General features: G+C 42.1%; 3 protein-coding genes and 1 long non-coding RNA gene across 4 annotated transcripts; all 4 read left to right on the top strand.

Annotated features, from left to right (window-relative positions):
* The first annotated feature begins 610 nt into the window (after window positions 1-610).
* On the top strand, window positions 611-1353 carry LOC127760398 (cysteine-rich receptor-like protein kinase 10). The gene has a single exon (XM_052284653.1). The coding sequence runs from the start codon at window positions 631-633 to the stop codon at window positions 1225-1227; it is 597 nt and encodes a 198-aa protein (XP_052140613.1). The 5' UTR covers window positions 611-630; the 3' UTR covers window positions 1228-1353.
* Window positions 1354-2994: 1641 nt separating this feature from the next.
* On the top strand, window positions 2995-3652 carry LOC127777963 (cysteine-rich receptor-like protein kinase 10). The gene is made up of 2 exons (XM_052304620.1): window positions 2995-3086; window positions 3295-3652. The coding sequence occupies exons 1-2, from the start codon at window positions 2995-2997 to the stop codon at window positions 3650-3652; spliced, it is 450 nt and encodes a 149-aa protein (XP_052160580.1).
* A 4536-nt stretch (window positions 3653-8188) lies between these two features.
* On the top strand, window positions 8189-9662 carry LOC127760399 (uncharacterized). The gene is made up of 3 exons (XR_008015076.1): window positions 8189-8271; window positions 8386-8549; window positions 9476-9662. It is a non-coding gene; the product is annotated as an uncharacterized LOC127760399 (long non-coding RNA).
* A 385-nt stretch (window positions 9663-10047) lies between these two features.
* Window positions 10048-11378, top strand: LOC127777861 (cysteine-rich receptor-like protein kinase 10). Its single transcript, XM_052304515.1, has 3 exons — window positions 10048-10280; window positions 10452-10608; window positions 11079-11378. The coding sequence occupies exons 1-3, from the start codon at window positions 10192-10194 to the stop codon at window positions 11376-11378; spliced, it is 546 nt and encodes a 181-aa protein (XP_052160475.1). The 5' UTR covers window positions 10048-10191.
* Window positions 11379-21992: the final 10614 nt, after the last annotated feature.

Below are 21992 nucleotides of genomic sequence, written 5' to 3'. Positions count from 1 at the left end.
TTGTGCTTATTTAGTCACCTAAATAATCTTGAGTAAAGAAGTCATCAATTACAAAGTTGATGTAGCTAGCCAGAGTTTTTGAACATGTAAAACAAGGATTCAGAATATATCTCCTTGCGAACCCAGCCACGGCCGCACGGCCGCACAGAGAGGTTATTCGATTACGCAAACATATCGATCTTATCCTCAAAGATGATCTTCCCAAGTCAAACGACTCGATGTCATGAAAACAACAAGCAAGACTCGACCCATAATTTTTACATATATACTCCGTATTACTGTAATTAACTTGCTGCATGCCCCCTGTATGAGAAGCCGATAATATTTTTGTAAAAGCCATAGGGCACCGATCGATCAGCCGAGGGGCATGAAATTTCTTGCGCGAATCGTTTACTCTAGTTATTTTAGGTCCTCGACCGAGAACAAACGCGTTGTCTTGTAACATAGAAGAAATTGACATTGGCACGCCACTTCTCAAAACTTGCATGCTACTGTGCCTATATATATATGGCCCAGCAAAGCGATCAAACCAAAACACTAGCTAGCAACAGCATAGCACTGATGCATAATAGCTATCAAATTAACCACTAGTCCGAAGACGTACGTAGTATTCTATCGATCCATATCAAAATGCAACCCCTCCTCCTCTTCCTCTCTCCGGTGGTCGTCCTCCTCTCGTCGTCGTCGACATGGACGGCCCGTGGTGAAGATGAGGCGGCCGTGGCAGTGGCCTCGCCGGAGGTGAACCCGCTGTACTACAACTGCAGCCTGTCCGGTGGACGCTACGGTCAAAACACGGCGTACGAGGACAACCTCAAGGCGCTGGCCGCGCGGCTCGTCGGTGTGGCCAGGGTCTCCAACTTCGCCTCGCACACCGTCGGCAGCGCGCCGGACGCGGCGTACGGCATCGCGCTCTGCCGCGGCGACTACACCGGCGACGAGTGCGCCAACGGCCTCCGCAAGGCGTTCGAGAACGCCGTCGAGAACCGCCTCTTCTGCGACAGGTTCAGGGACGCCACGATCTACTACGACCAGTACATGCTCCGGTTCTCCGGCGAGGACTTCCGGGCCAACCTAACGAACGCGCCGGCGTGGGTCGCGTGGAACATGAACAACGTGACCGGCGCCGGTGGCGCCGCCAAGTTCGGCGGCCGCGTCATGGAGCTGATCAACAAGACCGCTGACTACGCGGCGTGGCACTCCTCCCTGCAGCGCGGGTACTGTTGAATTTATAAGTATATAATGATTTAATTTATTTCATAAATAAATCATGATATTGTAGATGTAAACTAGTATAAACCCATCATTAGATCTACATATGTATACTAGGCAGTAAAGCATGAACAGATCAAATATGCGTAATATATTGAACACGTATCGAGGGTACCGGAAGACCAGTTGCTCAGCAGGAATTACTCACGGTTGCGGGCGTTGACGACGGCGCGTAGCACGCGAGCGAAGAGGAAGATGAGTCGTCGTGAACGAACAGGGAGCATTCGTGCGAAGCGCTTCCCAAAACCGCCTTCTCCTTGTGCAGGATGTCGAAGGCAGAGGGTCTCGGCGCGCAGCACGCGAGCAAAAAGAAAGACGAGCCGTCGTGAACGAATAAGGAACAGTTGCGCGAAGCGCTTCCCAAAAACCTTATTTCCGCCTTCTCCCAGCGGAGGACATCGAAGCTCTCCCGATCGCCAATGCACGCCAGTAAGCGGGATGGAGTAGACTACGAGCGACGGCGCGACACATAGGATGAGGACGTCGAAGCTCTCCCGATTGCCGGTGCACGCCGGCGAGCTGGATGGAGTAGACTACAAGAAACAGCGCAGTGCAGAGGAGGAGGCAAACCACCTTCTCCCGATCGACGGCGCAGTACAGAGGAGGCAAACCGCCTTCTCCCAGTGCAGGATGTTATTAAGCTGGATGGAGTAGACTACGAGCGACGACACAGTATAGAGGAGGAGGCCAACCGCGTTCTCCCGGTGCAGGACGTTATTATAGAGAGGCCTGCTCTCCCGATCGCCGGTGCACGCCGGCGAGCTGGATGGAGTAGACTACGAGCGACGGCGTAGTACAGAGGAGGAGGCAAACCGCCTTCTCCCGGTGCAGGAGTTATTATAGAGAGGAGACCTACTCTCCCGATCACCGGTGCATGCCAGCAAGCTGGATGGAGTAGACTACGAGCGACGGCGTAGTATAGAGGAGGAGGCAAACCACCTTCTCCCGGTGCAACACGCTATTATAGAGATATCAGGATGCAAACCGGACTCCACGACGGCGCAGAGGAGGAGGCAAACCGCCTTGAGTGACGGTGCAGAGGAGGAGGCAAACCGTCTTCTCCCGGTGCAGGACGTTATTATAGAGAGAAGACCTGCTCTCCTGATCGCCGGTGCACGCCGGCGAGCTGGATGGAGTAGACTACGAGCAACGGTATAGTACAGAGGAGGAGGCAAACCACCTTCTCCCGGTGCAGCACGTTATTATAGAGATATCAGGACGGTGCAGCACGTTATTATAGAGATATCAGGACGCCAACCGGACTACACGACGCCGCAGAGGCAAACCGCCTTCTCCCGGTGCAGGACGTTATTATAGAGAGGAGACCTGCTCTCCCGATCGCCGGTACACGCTGGCGAGCTGGATGGAGTAGACTACGAGCGACGACGCAGTACAGAGGAGGAGGCAAACCACCCTTTCCCGGTACGCAGTACAGAGGAGGAGGCAAACCACCTTCTCCCGCTGCAGCACGTTATTATAGAGATATCAGGACGCCAACCGAACTCCACGACGGCGCAGAGGAGGAGGCAAACCGCCTTCTCCCGATGCAGCATGTTATTATAGAGATATCAGGACGCCTGAGTGACGGCGTAGAGGAGGGTGCAACATGTTATTATAGAGATATCAAGACGCCAACCGGACTCCACAACGGCGCAGAGGAGGAGGCAAACCGCCTTCTCCCGGTGCAGCACGTTATTATAGAGATATCAGGACGCCTGAGGGATGGCGCAGAGGAGGGTGCAGTATTATAGAGATATCAGGACGCCAACCGGACAATGGTTTCACGTCGTGCGCGCGCCGCCACGCCATGCCAGGTGAGCGAGCACGCGTGTTCCCCCTCTTCTCTCTACCTCACACGCTTCAAGTGACTAGGAGGGCATCATCCACTTTAAGGAGGTCCCCCTCTACTAGAATAAGCAATGTGGTAACTCCTCATGCATGACATCTTATTAGGTGGCCTTTTGTGATTTTTCAAAGATTTAATTTTTGAGTAGGCTAAAGGCCATCTATTAATTCCTACAGGTACGCGACGGGAGAGGCCGGTTTTGGGGAGCTGGACGTGGGTGAAACCAGCGTCGGCATGGTGGAGCAGCAGTGCAGCAGTAGCCCCGTCATGTACGCGCTGGTGCAGTGCACGCCTGACCTCTTGCCGGCCGACTGCCGGAGCTGCCTGGCCGGCATCGCCTCGCAGATGCCCAGGTGGTTCAGTAGCAACACCAGTTACCGCCTCGGCGGGAGGATTCTCGGTGTCCGGTGCAACCTGAGGTACGAGGTCGATCGCTTCTTCCTAGAAAGCAACGAGACCATCAAGATTCATATGCCAAAACCGAAAGGTACTACTACGCGCGTACGCGCGCCCGCCCTTTCTATGCTTGTCTAATGGCCTCTTTTTTTTAAAAAAAAAAACTGCCACAAGTTTTTTTTAATCTAATTTATAGTATAATTGTAATATAATTTCACTATACCTATAATATAACTTGCATATAAGTATTAAAATAATATATTTAACTTTATATCTAACTTATATATAGATCACAATATGGTTACAGCACAATAACAATATTTTAATTACAATATAACTATAGTGTAATTACATTATAGTTACACTATAACTATGCTATATATATATATAGTTACATTTGAAAGTTTTTTTACCAAAAATACTTGCGACAATTTTTTAGCAATTCTTTTTCTTAAACGTAGTACAAACACATAAGCTCGATCATAACACGCGCATAATCACTCCTATAAACACATCCATATGCAATAACGGAGCCAAAAAATTCTCAAATGTAGGGCTCAATCTATAACATTTATTCTATACTAAAAGTCGCGTAGACGCTCTAATAAATTAGAGAAAACCTTATAAATTTCGAGAAAAAAAAGAAAAACCCTTGATTTTTATTTAAATGAATGAACCCATTATTTTAAAGCATTAGATTACATTTATTAAAAAAATGCATCCCACCTAACCTCTCCGGAATAAAAAAAATCCCATGTGATAGTATGTATAAATACGTAACTACTTACTACTCACGGAAAAAACAACAAAAAAAAATACATGATTACGATTGAAAAAAAGAAGTATTAGTCCTTTCACCTAATTGCTACGAGAGAAACATATTCATACGCACTTCAAAAAAAAAAAACTGAAAAAGAATCTCACGTGTACATATAAATATGTACTACTATTCACCTAATTGAGAAAAAACAAAAAAAAAAATCTCCCGTGCACGTAAATAGTACACACCGTCCTACCCTCCTAAAATCTTTATACGTACAAGAAAACATCCACCGTATAAAAGTATAAACTTATCTAAATTAGTTGTATATAGGACAAGTATTACAACTACATTTATATTAACTATCTTATAATTATACTGTCTTTCTCTCTTTTTTAATAATTAATAGTGGTAACTATACTAATTTATGAACCTTGGCACTCCTCTTTCCCGTAGAAAATTTATAGATATATTAATTATATTTTGATTAAACAAATATCACATGAAACCAAATTGTATCCTCTTCATGTTATTCTCATCCAAATAGTCTTATAAGTAGTAAAAAAAAAAAGTAAATTTGACAACATAGGTTATTCTATCATTCGTTACCCCACAAACATTTATAACTAATATAACTAATACAAGAGAAATATCACAACATGTATTAGCTCATATGTGTCTGAAGGATTAGTGCTCGAGCAAATACTTTTTTCACGTGGTTCTCGCCACTAAGTCTGCAGTATTAGATTTTTTAAGTGGTAGATTGTAATTAATACAAGTAATGTGATAATGTGATTGAATAAAGTGCCAAATTTCCCTTAAAATCATATCAACTGCTATGTTTTGATTTAGAAAATACTAGTATGTTTAGTATCTTATTCTAGCCCTTTAATTTATATATTGTCCAAATAGATATAATCAAGTTGTAGATTATGCCATCATACATATATTTCCTCAGAGATATACATGACTGAGTTATAATAATTGAATAGTAATAGTCCATGCTAACAAATATTTCGAAACGAGGTTGTATTTGACGACATATATCATTCCATCACATATATTTCCCCACAAAATCCATGAACATGGATAGCTAAGTTAGATCTATAGCATACAGAAGAAATATCAATACCCACATCAACTCATTTGTTCCTGAGAGATTGTTGGTTGAGCGAATATTGTTCCACATAGTTCTCGGTACTATCTAGGCTGATTGATTATTTAGGCAAATTATTAGGGATGACACCCGGTCGGGCGCCCGATCGGGAAGGGGTAAAATCGGGCGCTGACGTCAGCGTTCGATTTACGTGCAAAATTATTTTAAACTGATTTATCTCTTAAATTATTTATCCAAATCATGATCTGATTGCACCATTAAATTCGTTGCAATTAAATCTTCAAAACAAGACCACACATGGATATATTCTGACAAAAAAAATTTTAGCTTATTATTGACTTATTTTTAAATGTTGCACGATGTTCCACCAGATATATCGGAATTGTTTTACTAAGTAGATAAAAAATGTTTCACTCGTTTAAATCGGGTGTTGTTTTACCTTATATAAAAACAATGTTTCAGCAAATAGCGAAAGAATGTTTCAGTTCACTGCAACATTAGATCTATACATAGTGAAACATTGTGAGTACACTAGATGAAATATTTTTCGGTAGAAGAAAAAATAAACCAAATTCCCTTAATAGAGGTTTCCAAAATATGTGGGTTTTTTTTGCAATGGAATGTTTCGTTCATAGCAACATTAGATCTATATATAGTGAAACATTGTGAGTACAATAGGTGAAACATTTTGGGTGGAACAAAAAATGAACCAAATTCCCTTAATAAAGAGTTTCCGAAATATGTGGGTTTTTTGTTGCAAAAGAGTATTTTAATTCACTGCAACATTAGATCTATAAATAGTGAAACATTATAAATACACTAGGTGAAACATCTTTTGTAGAAAAAAGGGGAGCAGAAGTGGGTAGGCCCAAGTAGGCACGTGGGGGAGGGGGCGCGGGGGGAGCGCCCGATCCGGCTCCCCATGCGCCGGGCGACCGGCGAAGAGCATTTCCGAAATTATTGGGCAATGTGGTTGAATAAATTTAAGTACCATCCGTACACTTTTAACTCTTTTACTCTTTTAATTAGACTTTTCTTTATTTGGGCCGTTGGGGTCTATTAGGCTCATCCACGCTAATGAATTAATGGCTTATTTTCATTCCGTTAATGATCAAGTATTTTAAACCAATATGAGGCCTTCTTCCAGGTGACCCTATGTCCCCATCTTCGTTGACAAACCTTATGGTATTATATTCATCCTTTGAGTTCTTCAATTTGTGATCTACATATAAAAACTACAATTTGTAAGAGCTAAAAGGGTGAAAACACGTCTCAAAAAAATGTTTCAATGTACATGGATGAATATAACATACTATATAAATGTAGGATCGAAACACAAGAACTAAGCCAACCAGAGGAGGGTGAATGGTTGGTATACCCAAAAACCGAAAACTTTTAGCGGAAACAAAAGTTACCCTCAAATTCGACGGATCGCGGTCTAACCGAAGTTGTCCTGTCGGTCTGATCGCCTGGTTGCCATCGGTCTGACCGAGATTAAATCTCCGGTCTGACCGCCGAGATCAGCTGCCGCTCGCTGTTGCCGCCGCCAGTCTAACCGCCCGTATGCCGCCGATCTTACCGCCAGTGAGTCGTCGGTTAGACCGCCAAAACCCGGTGAAACACAAATCGAAGAACTCTTAAAGTAAATGACAACTTTATTGATTCTCTCTGTGTTTACAAAGTGCAACAACAGCACTCCTTACAAAATCTCGACTAAACTCGAAACCCTAACTAAACTAGCAACTCAATTGCTCTCAAAAGTGATACCAGGAAGCCTCACGCTCCCCCTCTATTTATACATGAGGTAGGCAGCCTAAAGCCACGAACTAAACTCATACTAGAAGTCCTAATCCCCATAGGAAACCCTCTAGTACAAGAAACAAACTTTATATAACCAATCATACCATATTTGGACTCCTTCCAAATTCGACTCCGCATCCCATACGCACACAATACCTCCATCGTATGCCATATGGAATCTTCACCAACCACGTGCATCAACTCTAGCCTAAGTATCCCGCATGATATCTGACTACCACGGACATCGTCTTACCACCAAGCCGATTCCCGGTCCATCACCGCAAATACTCTCTCAAGGCATCGAGTCACCTACACATGAAACAAACAAAGAAACCATATTCCGAGACCAAGCTATCCCCAACTTGACTCATTGTTAGCAAACAACAGTATTACATACGTATAGTATCCATCTAGAAGCCATAACCATGAAACAATCATGGATATCCAAAGAAACAACCTGAAACCGAAACCGACACAGCGTTGGCCGGTCAGACCGCGGGCCGGCCTGTCTGACCGCTCAACACAAGCCGGTCTGACCAGCAACCGCCGCCCGGTCTGACCGGTCCCGACAAAACAACAAACCCTGTTCAAATTATATCCAAAATCACTTTGACAGTAATCTCTAAATATCAAAACCAATAATCACAGATGCCAATTATTCATCACAGAATAAGAACCAAAACACACATTGATCTTACAATAAATTACTTCCCCCGTTTTATATTATAGGTCATTTTGACTATTATTCTAGTCAAATTTCTTTAGATTTGAACAAATTTATAGAAAAATTAATAGAAAAACATTTACAACAAATAATATATTTGTTTTGTAGTGAAAATATTACTATATTTATTTTATAAAACTGGAAAACTTGACTGGGAAAAAAGTTAAAATTGCTTGTAATATAAAATAGAGAGGGTGATTAATTTGCACCTACATGCTATAATTCTATCACATTGCTTGCATTTGCAGGTTCATTGAGCGCAGGGAAGATCGTCGGAATCGTCCTTGGAGTAGTAGCCTTCGTTATTCTAATTTTCTCCTTGATTATACTTGCATTGCTCAAAAGACTAAGAGAAGGTGTGATTAAGTTGTTGCGATGGCCTTAATTATAATACCGATCTAATTCTTAAGCAGGTTCTGATTTTTTACGCTTAATTAATATTTCCCTGTGATTTCGACCTGTACATGTAGTAATTCAAGAGTCAGAACGGCAAAAGAAACTAGCAAAACTTGAGACTGAGATCATAGACGAGATTGGACCGCTCTTTTCACGCTATACTTTACAACAGATAAAAGAAGCTACACGTGATTTCTCAAATGAAATCGGAAAAGGAGGTTTTGGCCATGTTTACAAGGTAATTTGATTAGATGTAACGACATGTCTTATCTATAAACACCAATTGACCTATTATATACTCCCTTTTCTGAATCTTTTGCAGTAAATAGCTAGCACTGATCCCTCCATTCGACAATATGTTCTTTTTTACCCGAATCCACTCAACAATATTTGACATTGGGTGGCATTAAGTTTATTTAGTACTCCCAGCATCAAATATTGTCATAATATCATAAACTTACCATATTTTATATACTTACTGTATATAACTTGTGAACAAAGTTGTATAATTTGAAGGTGTGAAAAGAATTATGTTAAATTAATGTTATATATTTATATGACAGCAGGGAGTACAAATTATCATGTGGTCAAATGCTAAACTGTCCGGATATAGTCTCATCTATACTCTTCTTAGGTTGTGTTTAGTTTGTGAAATTGGGGAGAAGTTTGTGGAAAGTTGGTAGTTTGAAAAAAAAAGTTGAGAATTTATATGTGTAGGAAAGTTTTGGATATGATGTGATGTGATGGAAAGTTGGGAGTTAGGGGAAAGTTTGATGTGAACTAAACACACCCTTAAAATAGGGCAATGGTGGTGGCCTCACCAAGTATAGTATTTTTTTTATTTACCATCTACCCATCATGCTTTCTACTAGCTACCCATGTACTTTTATGTTATAAAATAACACATCTACATATATATGATTCTATCATATTTCACCTTTACAATATAACATCTATAGGTACAAAATTGTCCAAAAACCCCCCTATTAATTTGTTTTAATCCGTAGTAAAGCATGGGCATTTGGCTAGTATGGGTAAATAGAATACGCTTACGACGCAGATGACTAGTAACTGTGCTAATCGCAAGGATCTGATTATTATTGTTTAGACTTAAATTTGGACTGATGTACTAAATTTATGTGTTTTGCCATCATATATTTTTAGGGTAAACTACCAAGCGGAACTGATGTAGCAGTAAAAAGACTCGCGGTATCTTCATCTGGCCAAGGTTTTGACCAATTTATGAACGAGATTAAACTTATGGCAACTCTTCAACACAGGAACCTAGTTAGGCTTCTAGGTTTCTGCATCCAAAACGAAGAAAACATACTCATCTATGAGTACATGGAGAACGGAAGCTTGGATGATGTGTTTTCTGGTATATATATCCCAAGTTCCCAACCCTTATATTACGAAAAGAAAAATCCTTACAAGATCATGTGTTTTCACTCAATCCTTTCTACTCCACTAAATTTTGCCTTGTTACCTACATATATATTCATTTTGATCACTTATATATTCATTTTCTGTTGGTTAACCGTGAATTAATAGTTTGATTTTTTTTTCTAAAATGACTATTTTGCCTTTAATTTGTCAGCGCGCGTGTATATATCTTAATTATTGAAAACACTTAAACTGAGTGATTTCTAAAATCTGTCCATATTTTCCCGATATTTTATTAGTTATATGTTCAGATATTATTTGAAAAGATTAAACTTGCAGATCCCGAAAGAAAATCCCGGCTGCTAGATTGGTCTACACGCCTCCGTGTAATTGATAGCATAGCCCAGGGGCTTCTCTACCTCCACAGATTAGCAAAACAGAATACATGCATCGTTCATAGAGACATTAAGGCCAACAACATTCTGCTCGATGCTTCAATGAATGCAAAAATCTCAGATTTCGGAATCGCTAAGATATTCTGCCCAAATCTTATGGAGTCAGCAACAACCAAAGGATGCGGATCATTGTAAGAAACTAATTGCGCATACATACATAACTGATTTTAGAACAAAGAAGCTCACCTTCTATTAATTAATTTAATCCTGGCCTAGCTTTACCTTTGTCTAGCTTGCTCAAATCGTCCTTAATTACACTACATATGCTACTAATGATTAAATTTTGCCTGAAATATTATCAGTGGCTACATTGCACCTGAGGTGTTACTTACCGGCACCTTCTCCGATAAGTCTGATGTGTATAGCCTTGGCGTGCTTATCTTGGAAATCATAAGTGGGACAAAGGTGAACTCTGCCTGCTTCTTTCAACAAGGAAGATCAGACAACCTGTTGACCTGTGTAAGTAATTATTATCTCTAGTTTGATAAAATACGGGATGGTGCTCTGTGCTCATCTTCTCTATTCTGTAGAAAGATCTATATATGCAGGCAAGTACATGCCATTTCTGGTTTAAGAATTTGCATCATGTATACATGAATAGTACATTTGTAGAAACACTTGATAATATATAGTTTTAGACATATACTTGCATTTTTAGTGCTTAGATCGTTTATTGATCCGGCTTTGTAAGAAATCCTAAAGGATAACAGAGTTCTTCTATTAGATATATATGCATATATTTTCATTAAAAATATTAGAACACATCATATTTATTTATTTGAAAACACTGCATCCGCACTGCATGGTCCTTGTCTTTTGATAAAAAATCTAATTATTTTCATTACATATATTTAAGAAAGAAACAATTAACTGTTCCTTCAAAACAGAGAAAGAAACAGTTGAACACTATTCTGATGATAAACTGGCAGGCATGGCAACTGTGGGATGCGCAAAGATACAAGGACCTTGTGGACCGCTCGTTAATATCAGCAGGAGAAAACATTGAGGACGCTGTGTTAATCAGGTACGTCCAGATGGCCCTTCTCTGCGTGCAGGCCAACCCCGAGCATCGGCCGAACATAGACAAGATCGTCGCGATGCTGAGCAACACGGAGGCCCTGGACGTCCCTAAGGAACCCCCGGCATATTACAACGTACAAGTTCCCACATCAAGTAATCATAGTGGCGCTGTCACCCCCACGGTGTTCTACACTAGTATTTCTAGCTAGCTTCTACGATATGGTTTGCATGGACAACATAATTGTGTTATGTGCTTGATATATCTCTACTATTATAAAAATTAAAGATGTTTTTGCCAGAATTTTAGTACGTCATCCGTATTTGAGTAGGTTTTTAAGTTCGTTTGCTTTTGGAAATACAGAACCGTGTTTGAGTTGGATTTTAAGTTTGTTTCCTATTGGAAGTATAAAATGAGTCGTATAAGAAATCTTTTGAGAAAACTCGCATGCTAACTTCAGATAAAATACGGACTCCTAATTACAGCTTATGATTTTCTGAAAAAAATATACAATCTAATTCCCACAGTGAATTTTACCCTAGCTAAACCGTATAACAATAACAAAAACAAAATAACATTTACCCGTTGTAACGTATGGATATTTTTTCTAGTATATATATATACATATATATATATACACACACACACATAGAAAAAATGCCCGTGCGTTGCAACGGGTAAAAAATTGTAATGATAATATACTTTTTCATGCATAATCATGTCAATGACAATATTTTATTTTAATGAGCGGCTTGTTTTTTTATATAAATAGTGTTTTTTTCTTGCGTGATTTTCTCAAACCATTTTTCAGAAATGGCACATTTCTTTCTAACGGTTTTACTAACATGTTTTTTTTGGCTTTTTTACTGACAAAGAAAACCATATTTTTCTCATTTTTTTTCTTTTCTTTTCTCGTTTGTTTTTCGCTTGTTTTCTCGCATGTTTTTCTTGCTTGTTTTTTTTTGCTTTTTTCCAATATAGGAGAATATATGACGAAATAAAAGCCGTGTAGTAGATAGCAAAAAATCGATGGATCCTATCCGACTCAAGCGCCCATCAATTTAGCTTTTATCTGACCGTTTTTTCAGAGCGATTTATTTTTTAATAGACGGTGTTTTTTTTTCTTGCGCGGTTTTTTAAAACCATTTTTTAGAAATGGCGCGTTTTTTCTGACAATTTTTTCCTCGCGTGTTGTTTAAAATTTTTTACCAACAATGGAAATAATTTTTCTCGCGTGTTTTTTTATTGAAGATGGAAAACCTTTTTAGCATGTTTTTTTGCGTTTTTTTTCTGACTTTTGCCTCACGTATTTTTTGAGCCGTTTTTATTTTCTCGTGCATTTTCTCTTTTTAAATAGTTAGATTAGATTAGAGATAGAGAAGAAATATATACTGGTTAGAAATCGGATTTTGTTTCGTCCTTTCCATTTTTTTCTCGCGTGCATTTTTTATTTTGTACGAACCAACTTTTTTTTTACGAACCATTTTTTTCGCCACTTTTTTAAGGAATCGGACGAACCTTTTTAGATCTTTTTTCGGATTCTTTTTGTCTTTATAGGAATCAGACTTTTTTCCCCTTTTTAAAGGAATCAGATCTAGCCTTTTTTTTCACCACTTTTTTTTTGCCTTTTATATGAATCGGATTTTTTTTGGATTCGGATCTATAATTTTTTTCACCACTTAGGGGAAAAAGACTTTTGTTGTTGTTGTTTTTCTTTTTTGTGCGGCTTTTCTTTTTCTTTTTATGCACCTTTCTGCCTTTGTTCTCTCTCTTTTATTATTCTTTTTAACAAAAACGACCTCAAGTACTTTATTTCAAGATTATAGGGACTCAGATATAAATATAAAAATTACAGTGACTCAAATGCAAAAGTATAAACCCAATAACTAAAATAATATAAAAATGGAATGCTCTCGACATGTAGGTTTTGTTTTTGCAAACAGATCTTTAATTCGGTACATCAATTTTTTTCACCAATGTAGAATCAGACTTTTATTTCTTTTCTGAAAGGGAATTGGACATAGGAGTCGGACTTTTTTATTTTATTTTTTCGCTATTTTTTTTGACGGACGAAGCAAGCATCTCTTATTTTTTAAGTAGTAGAGATATATATATATATAGAAAAACTATTGTACACCTGGGGTATAGAATAGATATTCTATACCCCTCCTCTCTCCCAAGGGCCAAACCCACCTCCCACCTCAGTCAAAGGTCGGTCAAAAGCATCCCACGTCAGTCAAACCGCGGTCAAACAACCTGCTAACTCCTCCCACCACCCACCTCTTCTCAGCTCTGTCTCGCAGAACGGTGCAGTAACGCGACAGTCAACGTGCAGTAACACTACATCTTATGTGTAGTAACAACGCTCAAATGTTGTTAAAATATAGTCATGATGGATCTACTTTTGATAAGCGTTTTTTTCTAGCATCATGGTGCAAACGATTTTTAAAAATAGTACATCATGTGAGAGATATTGTTCTTTAAATCTTGGCTTTTTTAGAATTCGACTCTCCACAAGTAGTAATGCTATTGCATTACTTGTTACTACTGTCAGTTGCACATTACTACAATCCCATCGCATCATTACTGTAAGAGTGCAGTAAAAATTTTAAGTTTTTGCAGTAACTGTGTTTTACTGCATTTTTTGGAAAGTGTTACTGCATAAACATGTGGTAACGTGTACCTGCCTTTGCAGTAACACTCCACTTTTGTGTAGTAACAAATATATTTAGCATGTGAGACATTAACCCATATATCCTCCACATGCAGTAACAATATAGCATCATTGTGAGAACGGTTTTAAAAATAATACATATCTTATGAGATATTGCTTTTCAAATATTGGCATTTTGAACTTTAGCACTCTATATGCAGTAACAAAATATGTAATTTGCAGTAATATGGGTATATACATGCAGTAACATGGTTTTACCAAATGTATAAAATTGTTCAAACAACTCGTACATCAATCAGACCTCACTCAAAGCCACCTATAGACTTTACCTATAGCCCACCTATTCGATCTTCATCTCGTAAAACTTACATAGTAAAACTACGATTATCGTGCAGTAACATAACTACTTGGAAGTGGTAACATGCACCTATTATGTAGTAACACTTCTTCTTTTGTGCAGTAACAAGTATATGGTTAGAATATGAGGCTTTAACCCATATATTTTTGTTTCGATTCCTGGTCTACTACAATTTTACTACGACATTACTGCTAAAAGTGCAGTAACGTCCTATGTATTCTACAGTAACGTCACGTGTTACTGTACTTTTACAACAATGTTACTACTGGAGCATAGTAACATATTATGAGTTTCGGTAGTGAAAGATATTAGAATAATAATCATATTACTTTCTCACAAAATTCTTGAAACAAATAGCATCATTAGATGAATTGATTAGAAGAATGTGTTTTGAACTATGAGGTCATGGGTTCAAGTCTTGAATTTGGCAATTTATTATTTATTTTTCTCGAAAAGAGAAAAAATGTTTCGGGGAGAAAAAAACAGAAAAAAGAAAGAGAGAGAGATCGGGAGGAGGGAGGGGGAGTGACGGGAGAGAGGTCGGGAGGAGGGAAAGAGAGAGATCGGGAGGGGGAGGGGAAGCGAGAGAGAGAAGGGGGAACAGGAGGAAGGGGGTATAGAATACGGGTGTAGAATAGTCTTACCCTATATATATATGTATATATATATATATAGGAAAATTATATGCTACTATCGGGAGTAACTACTCCCACCTTATACAGCTCACTAATTCAGAGTTTAGGTGCCGTCCGGTATTTTCGTGGGATACAAACCTTTTTGAATGCATGCTACTTAAACTAGCTAATTAAAAACGAGCAGAAGATGTCACCATCAACTAACTAAAATTAGTATATCGCTTGCATGTTTCTTTTGCTAGCATGTTAATGCCAACTAACTAAGTTCGTTTGCATGCAACTAACAAATAATAAATAATTTCAACAAATAAACAATTTAGTTAATTGTTTAAATAAAATAACCAAGCTAAGGACCGGTTATTGGATCATAACCTGACCCATTAAGAGGATGGAGTAACTACTCCCGGTAGTAGGAAATAGGTGTCCTATATATATATATATGTATATGTATATATGTACATGTATATATGTATATATATACACATGTACATATATATATATACATATATATACACATGTATATATATATATATATATATATATATATATATATATATATATATATATATATATATATATATATATATATATATGTCCTCTCTTTTTGTGCGTCAGCACAGCACTTGTTTGTTTGTTAACATCTCCTAGCAATGTTACAGCTGGTTGTTTGCTTAAGTTTTTGTGTAAGGTGACAAGGATTTACTTGCTTTTGTTTCAATAAATCTGTGTTTGGTATCCTTTTGTAATGAATCATGTGGGATGTATCAATCTTATTAGAAGTTTGTGTAAAGCATGTGTACAAAATCGGCAGTGTAAGATATTTTTGAAGCTGCAATTAGCTGGTGTTAGAATAGTAGCGGGTCGGTCCACCCTAGACCAAGGAAACCACAGCGGTCCACACGGCTAGTCCGCGGGGATCGATGGTCCGGATCGGCCAGGGCTGATCGGATGACCGAGAAGCGGCGTGGCCAGGGCACGGCACAGCTCAACACTGGCCTCACCGAGTGTTGTGAGTTTCAAAAGATCTTAGATGGAGAGATAAAAAAAAGATCTTAGATGGAGAGTTAAAAAAAAAGATCTTAGATGGAGATACAATCTATATCAAAACGGTAGAGATCAACGAGACCTATAACTTTGTAGATGAAAGTTTTACATTTGAGATTGTTTATGTACCTAAATATTTATTCACTACTTAAAAAAAGGCACATACAAGTCGGTATTATAGGTGCCGGAATAGCTAAAACCGGTATCTATAGTGCTTTTCTCCCTTCAAAATATGAAAAAGAAAGGCACTTTTAATACACTATAGGTGTCGGTTCTTCTAGGTGCCTTTTTTTTAAAAAAAAAGGTATCTTTAATATATTATAGATGTCGATTAATTAAAAACCGATACCTATAATATATATTATAATAGGTGCTGGTTTTTTAATAAAACCGACACCCTATCAAACGAGCCGAGCCGAGCTGAGAGACGACCGTTTTTTTTTCTTTCATCGCACGGGGAGGAGAGGAAAAAAATGCTGAGTGGGAGGTGAGGGGGCTTCCTTATCCACTCGCCCCCTCTCATCCTCTCACGCGTCTCTCTCTCTCGGCTCACACCCTCTCCTCTCTCTCCTTCTCCACCGCGGTCTCTCAGCGGTAGGGAGGCAGCGGAGGGAGGAGAGGCGGCAGTGGTGGGCGGCGCCCTCCCCTCTGCTAGATTCGGCGCGAGGGGAGGCAGCGGCGGCGGCAGTAGTAGCGGGCGACGACGGGAGGAGAGGCGGCAGCGGCGGGCGGTGCCCTCCCCTCCGCCAGATCCGGTGGGGGAGGCAGCGGCAGCGACGGGCTCCCCTCCGCCAGATCCGGCGAGAGGGGAGGCAGTGGAAGTGGGCTCCCATGGGCGACGGCGGGAGGTGGCGAAAGCAGCGGGTTCCCCTCCGCCAGATCCGGCGGGCTCCCATGTGTAGTTGTTGATTGTGTGATGCTGATGTGTAGTTGTCCTTTTTGGTAGATTTTTAGATGTTTTTTTGGGTTGCTTTGATTTTTGCAAATCGTATACCTCAAAGGTGCAGTGTTCTAATCAGTGTCATCTTGATGGTGTTGGTTGGAAAAACCGGCACCTTTGTGGGGTTCTCAACCGGCACCAATGACATTTTCTGTGGTAGTGATTTAAAGCTCTTGGTTCTTACAATTTCTGGTAACTTAGAAAGTTTAAACTCCAAAATTTTTATAGGAGGTTGGTTGGTTCATATATAAAATTCGATTTTCACATATATTCGACTTAAGCCGCCTGCCTAAAAAATTCTCAAAGGTGGATGCCTTAATATCTACTTGTGAAAATGGTTTTCTATATTTTCATTTTATTAGGCTCCAAAACAAAACAAAAAAGTATTTTGAATTTTAGTGGGCATCTATACACACTCACACATCCAAGTTGCAACCAATGGTGGATTTAACGTGGGGGTCTTGAGACCCCACTACGGCCACTGGGACCACTGGAACCATGGAGATCGCTCTAAGCCCCCACTAAAAATTATTTGCATAGATCCAAATGATATGGGGGCTGAAGGTTCTCCTAGTTTGTTTAGCCCTAACTATTATTTTTGTTTTGGATCCGCCACTGGTTGCAACCCACACCATTTTTTTTTGCACGAAATACGCATCCGTGTGTTGTATAGGATTTGAACTCCCCACACCATCTTTTTTCTACACGAAAGATGCATCTGTGTGTTGTATAGGATTTGAACTCGAGACTTCCTAGTTAGTCTACACCCATCATCCTTATCATCTCTATGTCATTCTTGTTTTTTAGAATTAATATGCTATTCTTTTGATTTCTTCTGTACTAATATAAAAAATACGAGTTTCATCTTCAATCCTTTAATCTTGGATCCTCATATCACGTGGGATCCACCTGTCATCCGGCCCAAAGAAACCACACCATCGGCGGACCATGCATGTCACGCACGGAAAAAAAGAAACGTGGAAAAAAAAAGAACGCCAAAAAAGGAAAAAAGAATGCAAAAAAAAAAACAAAAAGAACGTGCATCTAACCCCGACTGCTCCCAACAACACCTCCACTACGTCTCCGCCGCCGTCGACGGCCTCCACCGCTGCCATCTTCTCCCTCTTCACCGCTCGCCCTACCCTTTGTTGCCGCCTCCTCGTGCGCTCGCGACGCCGGCATGATATGCCAGAGAGGTGGGGTCGCCGTTGGCCGCTTCTCCACTCTTCCCCTTCGCCACCGCATCACCGTTCACCATCTTCATGCGGGCGGATATTGCCGAATCATGGCAACCGCGTCCGACGCTGCCTCCACGCGACCCACTGCCGGCGTCTCCCTCCACCGCGCCGTCCTCCATCTCCACCACTCCATTGTCTTGCCTCCATCATGATCCACCGCCGCCGTCGAGACCATATGCCTCCATCTCCCTCCATCGCCATGGCTACAGCCTCTTTCCTGTCCTCACAAAATCCCCGTCGATGCAAAACTTCTCCCCGCTGCCCCCTGCCCCGTGCTCCACACGGCATCCGCGCCTCCGCTCGCCACCCCTCCTTGTGCGTCGGGCTACCCCGCGTCCGCGCCTCCCCCTCGCACCTAACCGCCCCCCTACCACCGTCGGGTGGCCACCTAGCGGCGGTGTCCACTGAAGATCGCTGCCTCGATTGTTAGAGTTTGTCTCGAATATGTGTACAAAGTCGGTTACAGTTTAGGACTTAGAGTTGTACTAGGTGTAGGACTAGAGTAAGAGTTGGACTCTATCCTAGGATCTCTCATAAATAAAGGGGAGTGCTTCTTGTAACCGCACGGCGACTTAGCATAGCGAGAGAGAGCGGCTGCCAACGGCATCCGGCCGTGAGTCGTTGTAACTCGGATATGCTGTAATATGCTGGATCGGGGAGGAGCGCCCATAATCAGTGCCCCGGAGATGAAGGCCTCGGCTGAACTCTGTTATCAAATATCATGCCTCGGTGTCGTTATCGTGTTTGGATCTCCTATGGCGTTTCTTCCACATTTGGTTTCCGATGTGATTTCGGAGCCGGTTTTATAACAAGTGGTATCAGAGCCTGTGAGAGATCCATGGTAGAGGTATAAGGGAGGTGGTCCACGCCGTGACGACTACACAAGGTGTCTAGGGACAGACATAGACGCAAGGTGGAGCACGGCGGCGATCAACGGAATTTGATCGGTGGAATCGGACACTTTAAGTGGCAGTCTGAACCGTTCGATGGCTATTTTCAACAGGGAGATGACCAGACAGGGTGCTTGGGTTGATGGCGGTGGAAGCGATTGGCGATCCAATCGGTGGATCGGACACTTCGGGCGGGTGGCTCGAACTTTCCGGTGAGCTGCTTACAACAGGGAGACGTAAGGCCTCATGCTCGGGGTTGATTAAAGCTGGACGCGATCGGCGTTCTAGGTTGGTGGAATCGAACACTCCAGGCGAGGTGGCCCGGGCCTTTCAATGAGCTGCGTTCGACATGGAGATGGCCCGGGCCTTTCAATGAGCTGCGTTCGACATGGAGATGGCCCGGGCCTTTCAATGACCTGCGTTCGATATGGAGATGGCTAGACATAGCATTCGGGTCGTTTGGCGGCTGAGAAGACAGCATGGTGATTTGTCGGCTTCGGCTCACAGCTAGATTGACGGGCAGTCAATTGGAGGTCGGAACGGTTTTGTTTTCGACGAACTCTAGTGGTAGGAACACGGCTTGGTGTGGTCGTTGTGTAGGTGCCGGCGGAATTCGACGCAGGCCGGCTCTGGTCAACGGAGGCGGCGGTAGCTCGTACAAGGGTGGTGTCCGAGGGAGCAGTTATGCGCATCACGCAGGAGGGCTGCACACAGGGGTTCTGAGCAAGATGTGCAAGTACCATCCAATGGCACGTAGCAGTAAGGAAGACAAAAATATGAGATTGCTTGAGCATTGGATTGTGGGCTGTCATAGGAAGCTATGCATGGACGTGGTGTGCGCATATGCATGAGAATCATGGTGGCCATTAATGCAAAGCAGGGATATCTGAATATTTTTGTTGTCTTGGAGGCAACTACATGGTGGCTGGTGGCTGGGCAGGCACGGAAACCGAATCCAATCAAGCGCTAGAATTGGTAGTCGAAACTGTGTTGGTCCGTCTAAGTAGAGGCATGGCACAGTACGTGAGCCAAAGGCGAGGAGGTCGGATGGTAGACGGAACAGTGCGGTTTTTTGTTTGTCGCTGGTTACGGTGTGATTGAGGAGTTGTTCTCAACTCGGAGTCGATGAACTCGTTGGAGGCCGGGTGGCAGAAGAGATGACAGAGTCAATTTAGACTCAGGTTATCTAGCTAAGCCGAAAAAGGGGATCGTGAATTCACAACAGTAATTGAGAACTAGGTTTAGGCGTTCGCAATGGATTGATCGGAGAAGGTGGAGGCTCAGGCAGAGGTGTACAGCAGCGCGTGGGGTCCTGGGCAACAGCGGGGAAAATCGTTGAGGGTGTCAACGTGTCTGTTTGGTAGTACAGGATATATTCAGGATCTACGGGGTTTGCATGATGGGAATATATGGAATCTGCGTCACTGAAGAGGAAGAGCGAGCACTATGGTGGTAATTTCTTCGGGTGATTCAAGCAACGGTGAATTTTCTCAAATTATCGGGTACTCAGTCTAGGAATGCAAGAAAGTTTGGATGTTGGATCTATTAGCTCGGTTCATTAGACGACAAGGAAGAAATGGTTCTCTTCATGTCTAGTGAGTTTGCTCTGTCTATTTGGTGATGACATTGGTTATCTGGTCATGAATTAGATAAATTCAAATTAAAGACGGAAGATGAAGGTGAATATGGTCTTCGGGGAGTCTATGATGTGACAGCTAGGGAGAAATTCAATTCGCTTGGCAAGACGACTGTGATCATATGAGAGAAGGTGGAGCAATGTTCTAGGTGGAGTCAAGGGAAGAAGTTGTAAGGATAGCGGAGTCTCTTGTTTACGGTAAGCCTATTGAAGGCTTGTCGGGGCGGCTCGGCGTGAGCGGCGAAAAAGGATCAACTCAAGTCTTGTACACGGAGATTCGAGCAAGTAACGAATTCAGGTTAGTGTGGCATATTTGCCAAGGTGGAGTTTGTTAGAGTTTGTGTCGAATATGTGTATAAAGTCGGTTACAGTTTAGGACTTGGAGTTGTACTAGGTGTAGGACTAGAGTAAGAGTCGGACTCTATCCTAGGCTCTCTCATAAATAGAGGGGCGTACCTGTTGTAACCGCATGGAGACTTAGCATAGCGAGAGGGAGCGGTTGCCGGTGGCGTCTGGCCGTGAGTCGTTGTAACTCGGATAGTCAGATACGCTGGATCGGGGAGGTGTGCCCATAATCAGTGCACCGAAGATTACGGTTGGGCGTTTGGTCAGACCGAAAAATTTGGTCTCGGTCTTCGGTTTTTCGGTTAGTTCGGTCTTTGAAAACTCAGGACCGAATTTCATCCAAAAATCTCAGGACCGATAAATTCGGTCTCGGTCTCAGTCTGACCGAATATTTTCACAGCCGCTAGAGAGAGGAGACGGAGGCGACGCCGAGGCTGTGCCGGCGTTGGAGGAGGACGCGGCATTGGAGGTGGAGGCGGAGGTGGAGGGCGCCGGCGCTGGGCGGAGGTGGAGGTGGCGTGCAGGGCGGCGGCGGCCTACGGGAGCTCCACCGACGCCGTCGGTGCACCCCTCACCAGCACGCTGCACGGGGGAGGAGGGGATGTGGTAAGGGGATGTGGATGTGGATGGAGAGGATGGTGGTGGTGGTGGGTTGGATATGGATAAGGTTTTGCTTGTGTTGACTACTAAGGAGGTATTGGGCCTAAGAGCATCACCAACAGATTATCTATAATTTTCTCCTAAAAATTTGTAGTTGGGTTTCCTAAACTGAAAATAGGAAGTGAAAAAACTCTTCCCTCCAACAGATAGCCTAAATTCAATTCCCAAAACTTAAAAGTGGGTCCTTCTGTTAAACTACCAAGAGAAAATTCCGTTTTTTTTCTTTCACGCGCAGAAAGATCGCTATCTCCCACGCGCGGGAACGAAGGAGAGGCGGGATTGCGTGATTGGGAGCGACTTTCGCGCCCGCATATAAACGGAGCGAGGAACCCGGGGAAGGGAACTCCAAAACTCGGATAGGAGAGTAGGGGATCTGTTGAAGCCGATTTTTAGACTAAAATCCCT

The sequence above is a fragment of the Oryza glaberrima genome, chromosome 1 (genome assembly GCF_000147395.1).
Source record: "Oryza glaberrima chromosome 1, OglaRS2, whole genome shotgun sequence".
Lineage (NCBI taxonomy): Eukaryota > Viridiplantae > Streptophyta > Magnoliopsida > Poales > Poaceae > Oryza > Oryza glaberrima.
Note: the sequence above shows the minus strand (reverse complement) of the source record. Positions and strands in the feature narration are given on the sequence as shown.

Coding starts and splice junctions, on each gene's coding strand:
- LOC127760398 (XM_052284653.1), top strand. CDS start 631: ATGCAACCCCTCCTCCTCTTCCTCTCTCCGGTGGTCGTCCTCCTCTCG.
- LOC127777861 (XM_052304515.1), top strand. CDS start 10,192: ATGAATGCAAAAATCTCAGATTTCGGAATCGCTAAGATATTCTGCCCA. Junction 10,281..10,451: donor ACCAAAGGATGCGGATCATT/GTAAGAAACTAA, acceptor AAATATTATCAG/TGGCTACATTGCACCTGAGG. Junction 10,609..11,078: donor CAGACAACCTGTTGACCTGT/GTAAGTAATTAT, acceptor ATAAACTGGCAG/GCATGGCAACTGTGGGATGC.
- LOC127777963 (XM_052304620.1), top strand. CDS start 2,995: ATGGCGCAGAGGAGGGTGCAGTATTATAGAGATATCAGGACGCCAACC. Junction 3,087..3,294: donor GCGCCGCCACGCCATGCCAG/GTGAGCGAGCAC, acceptor TAATTCCTACAG/GTACGCGACGGGAGAGGCCG.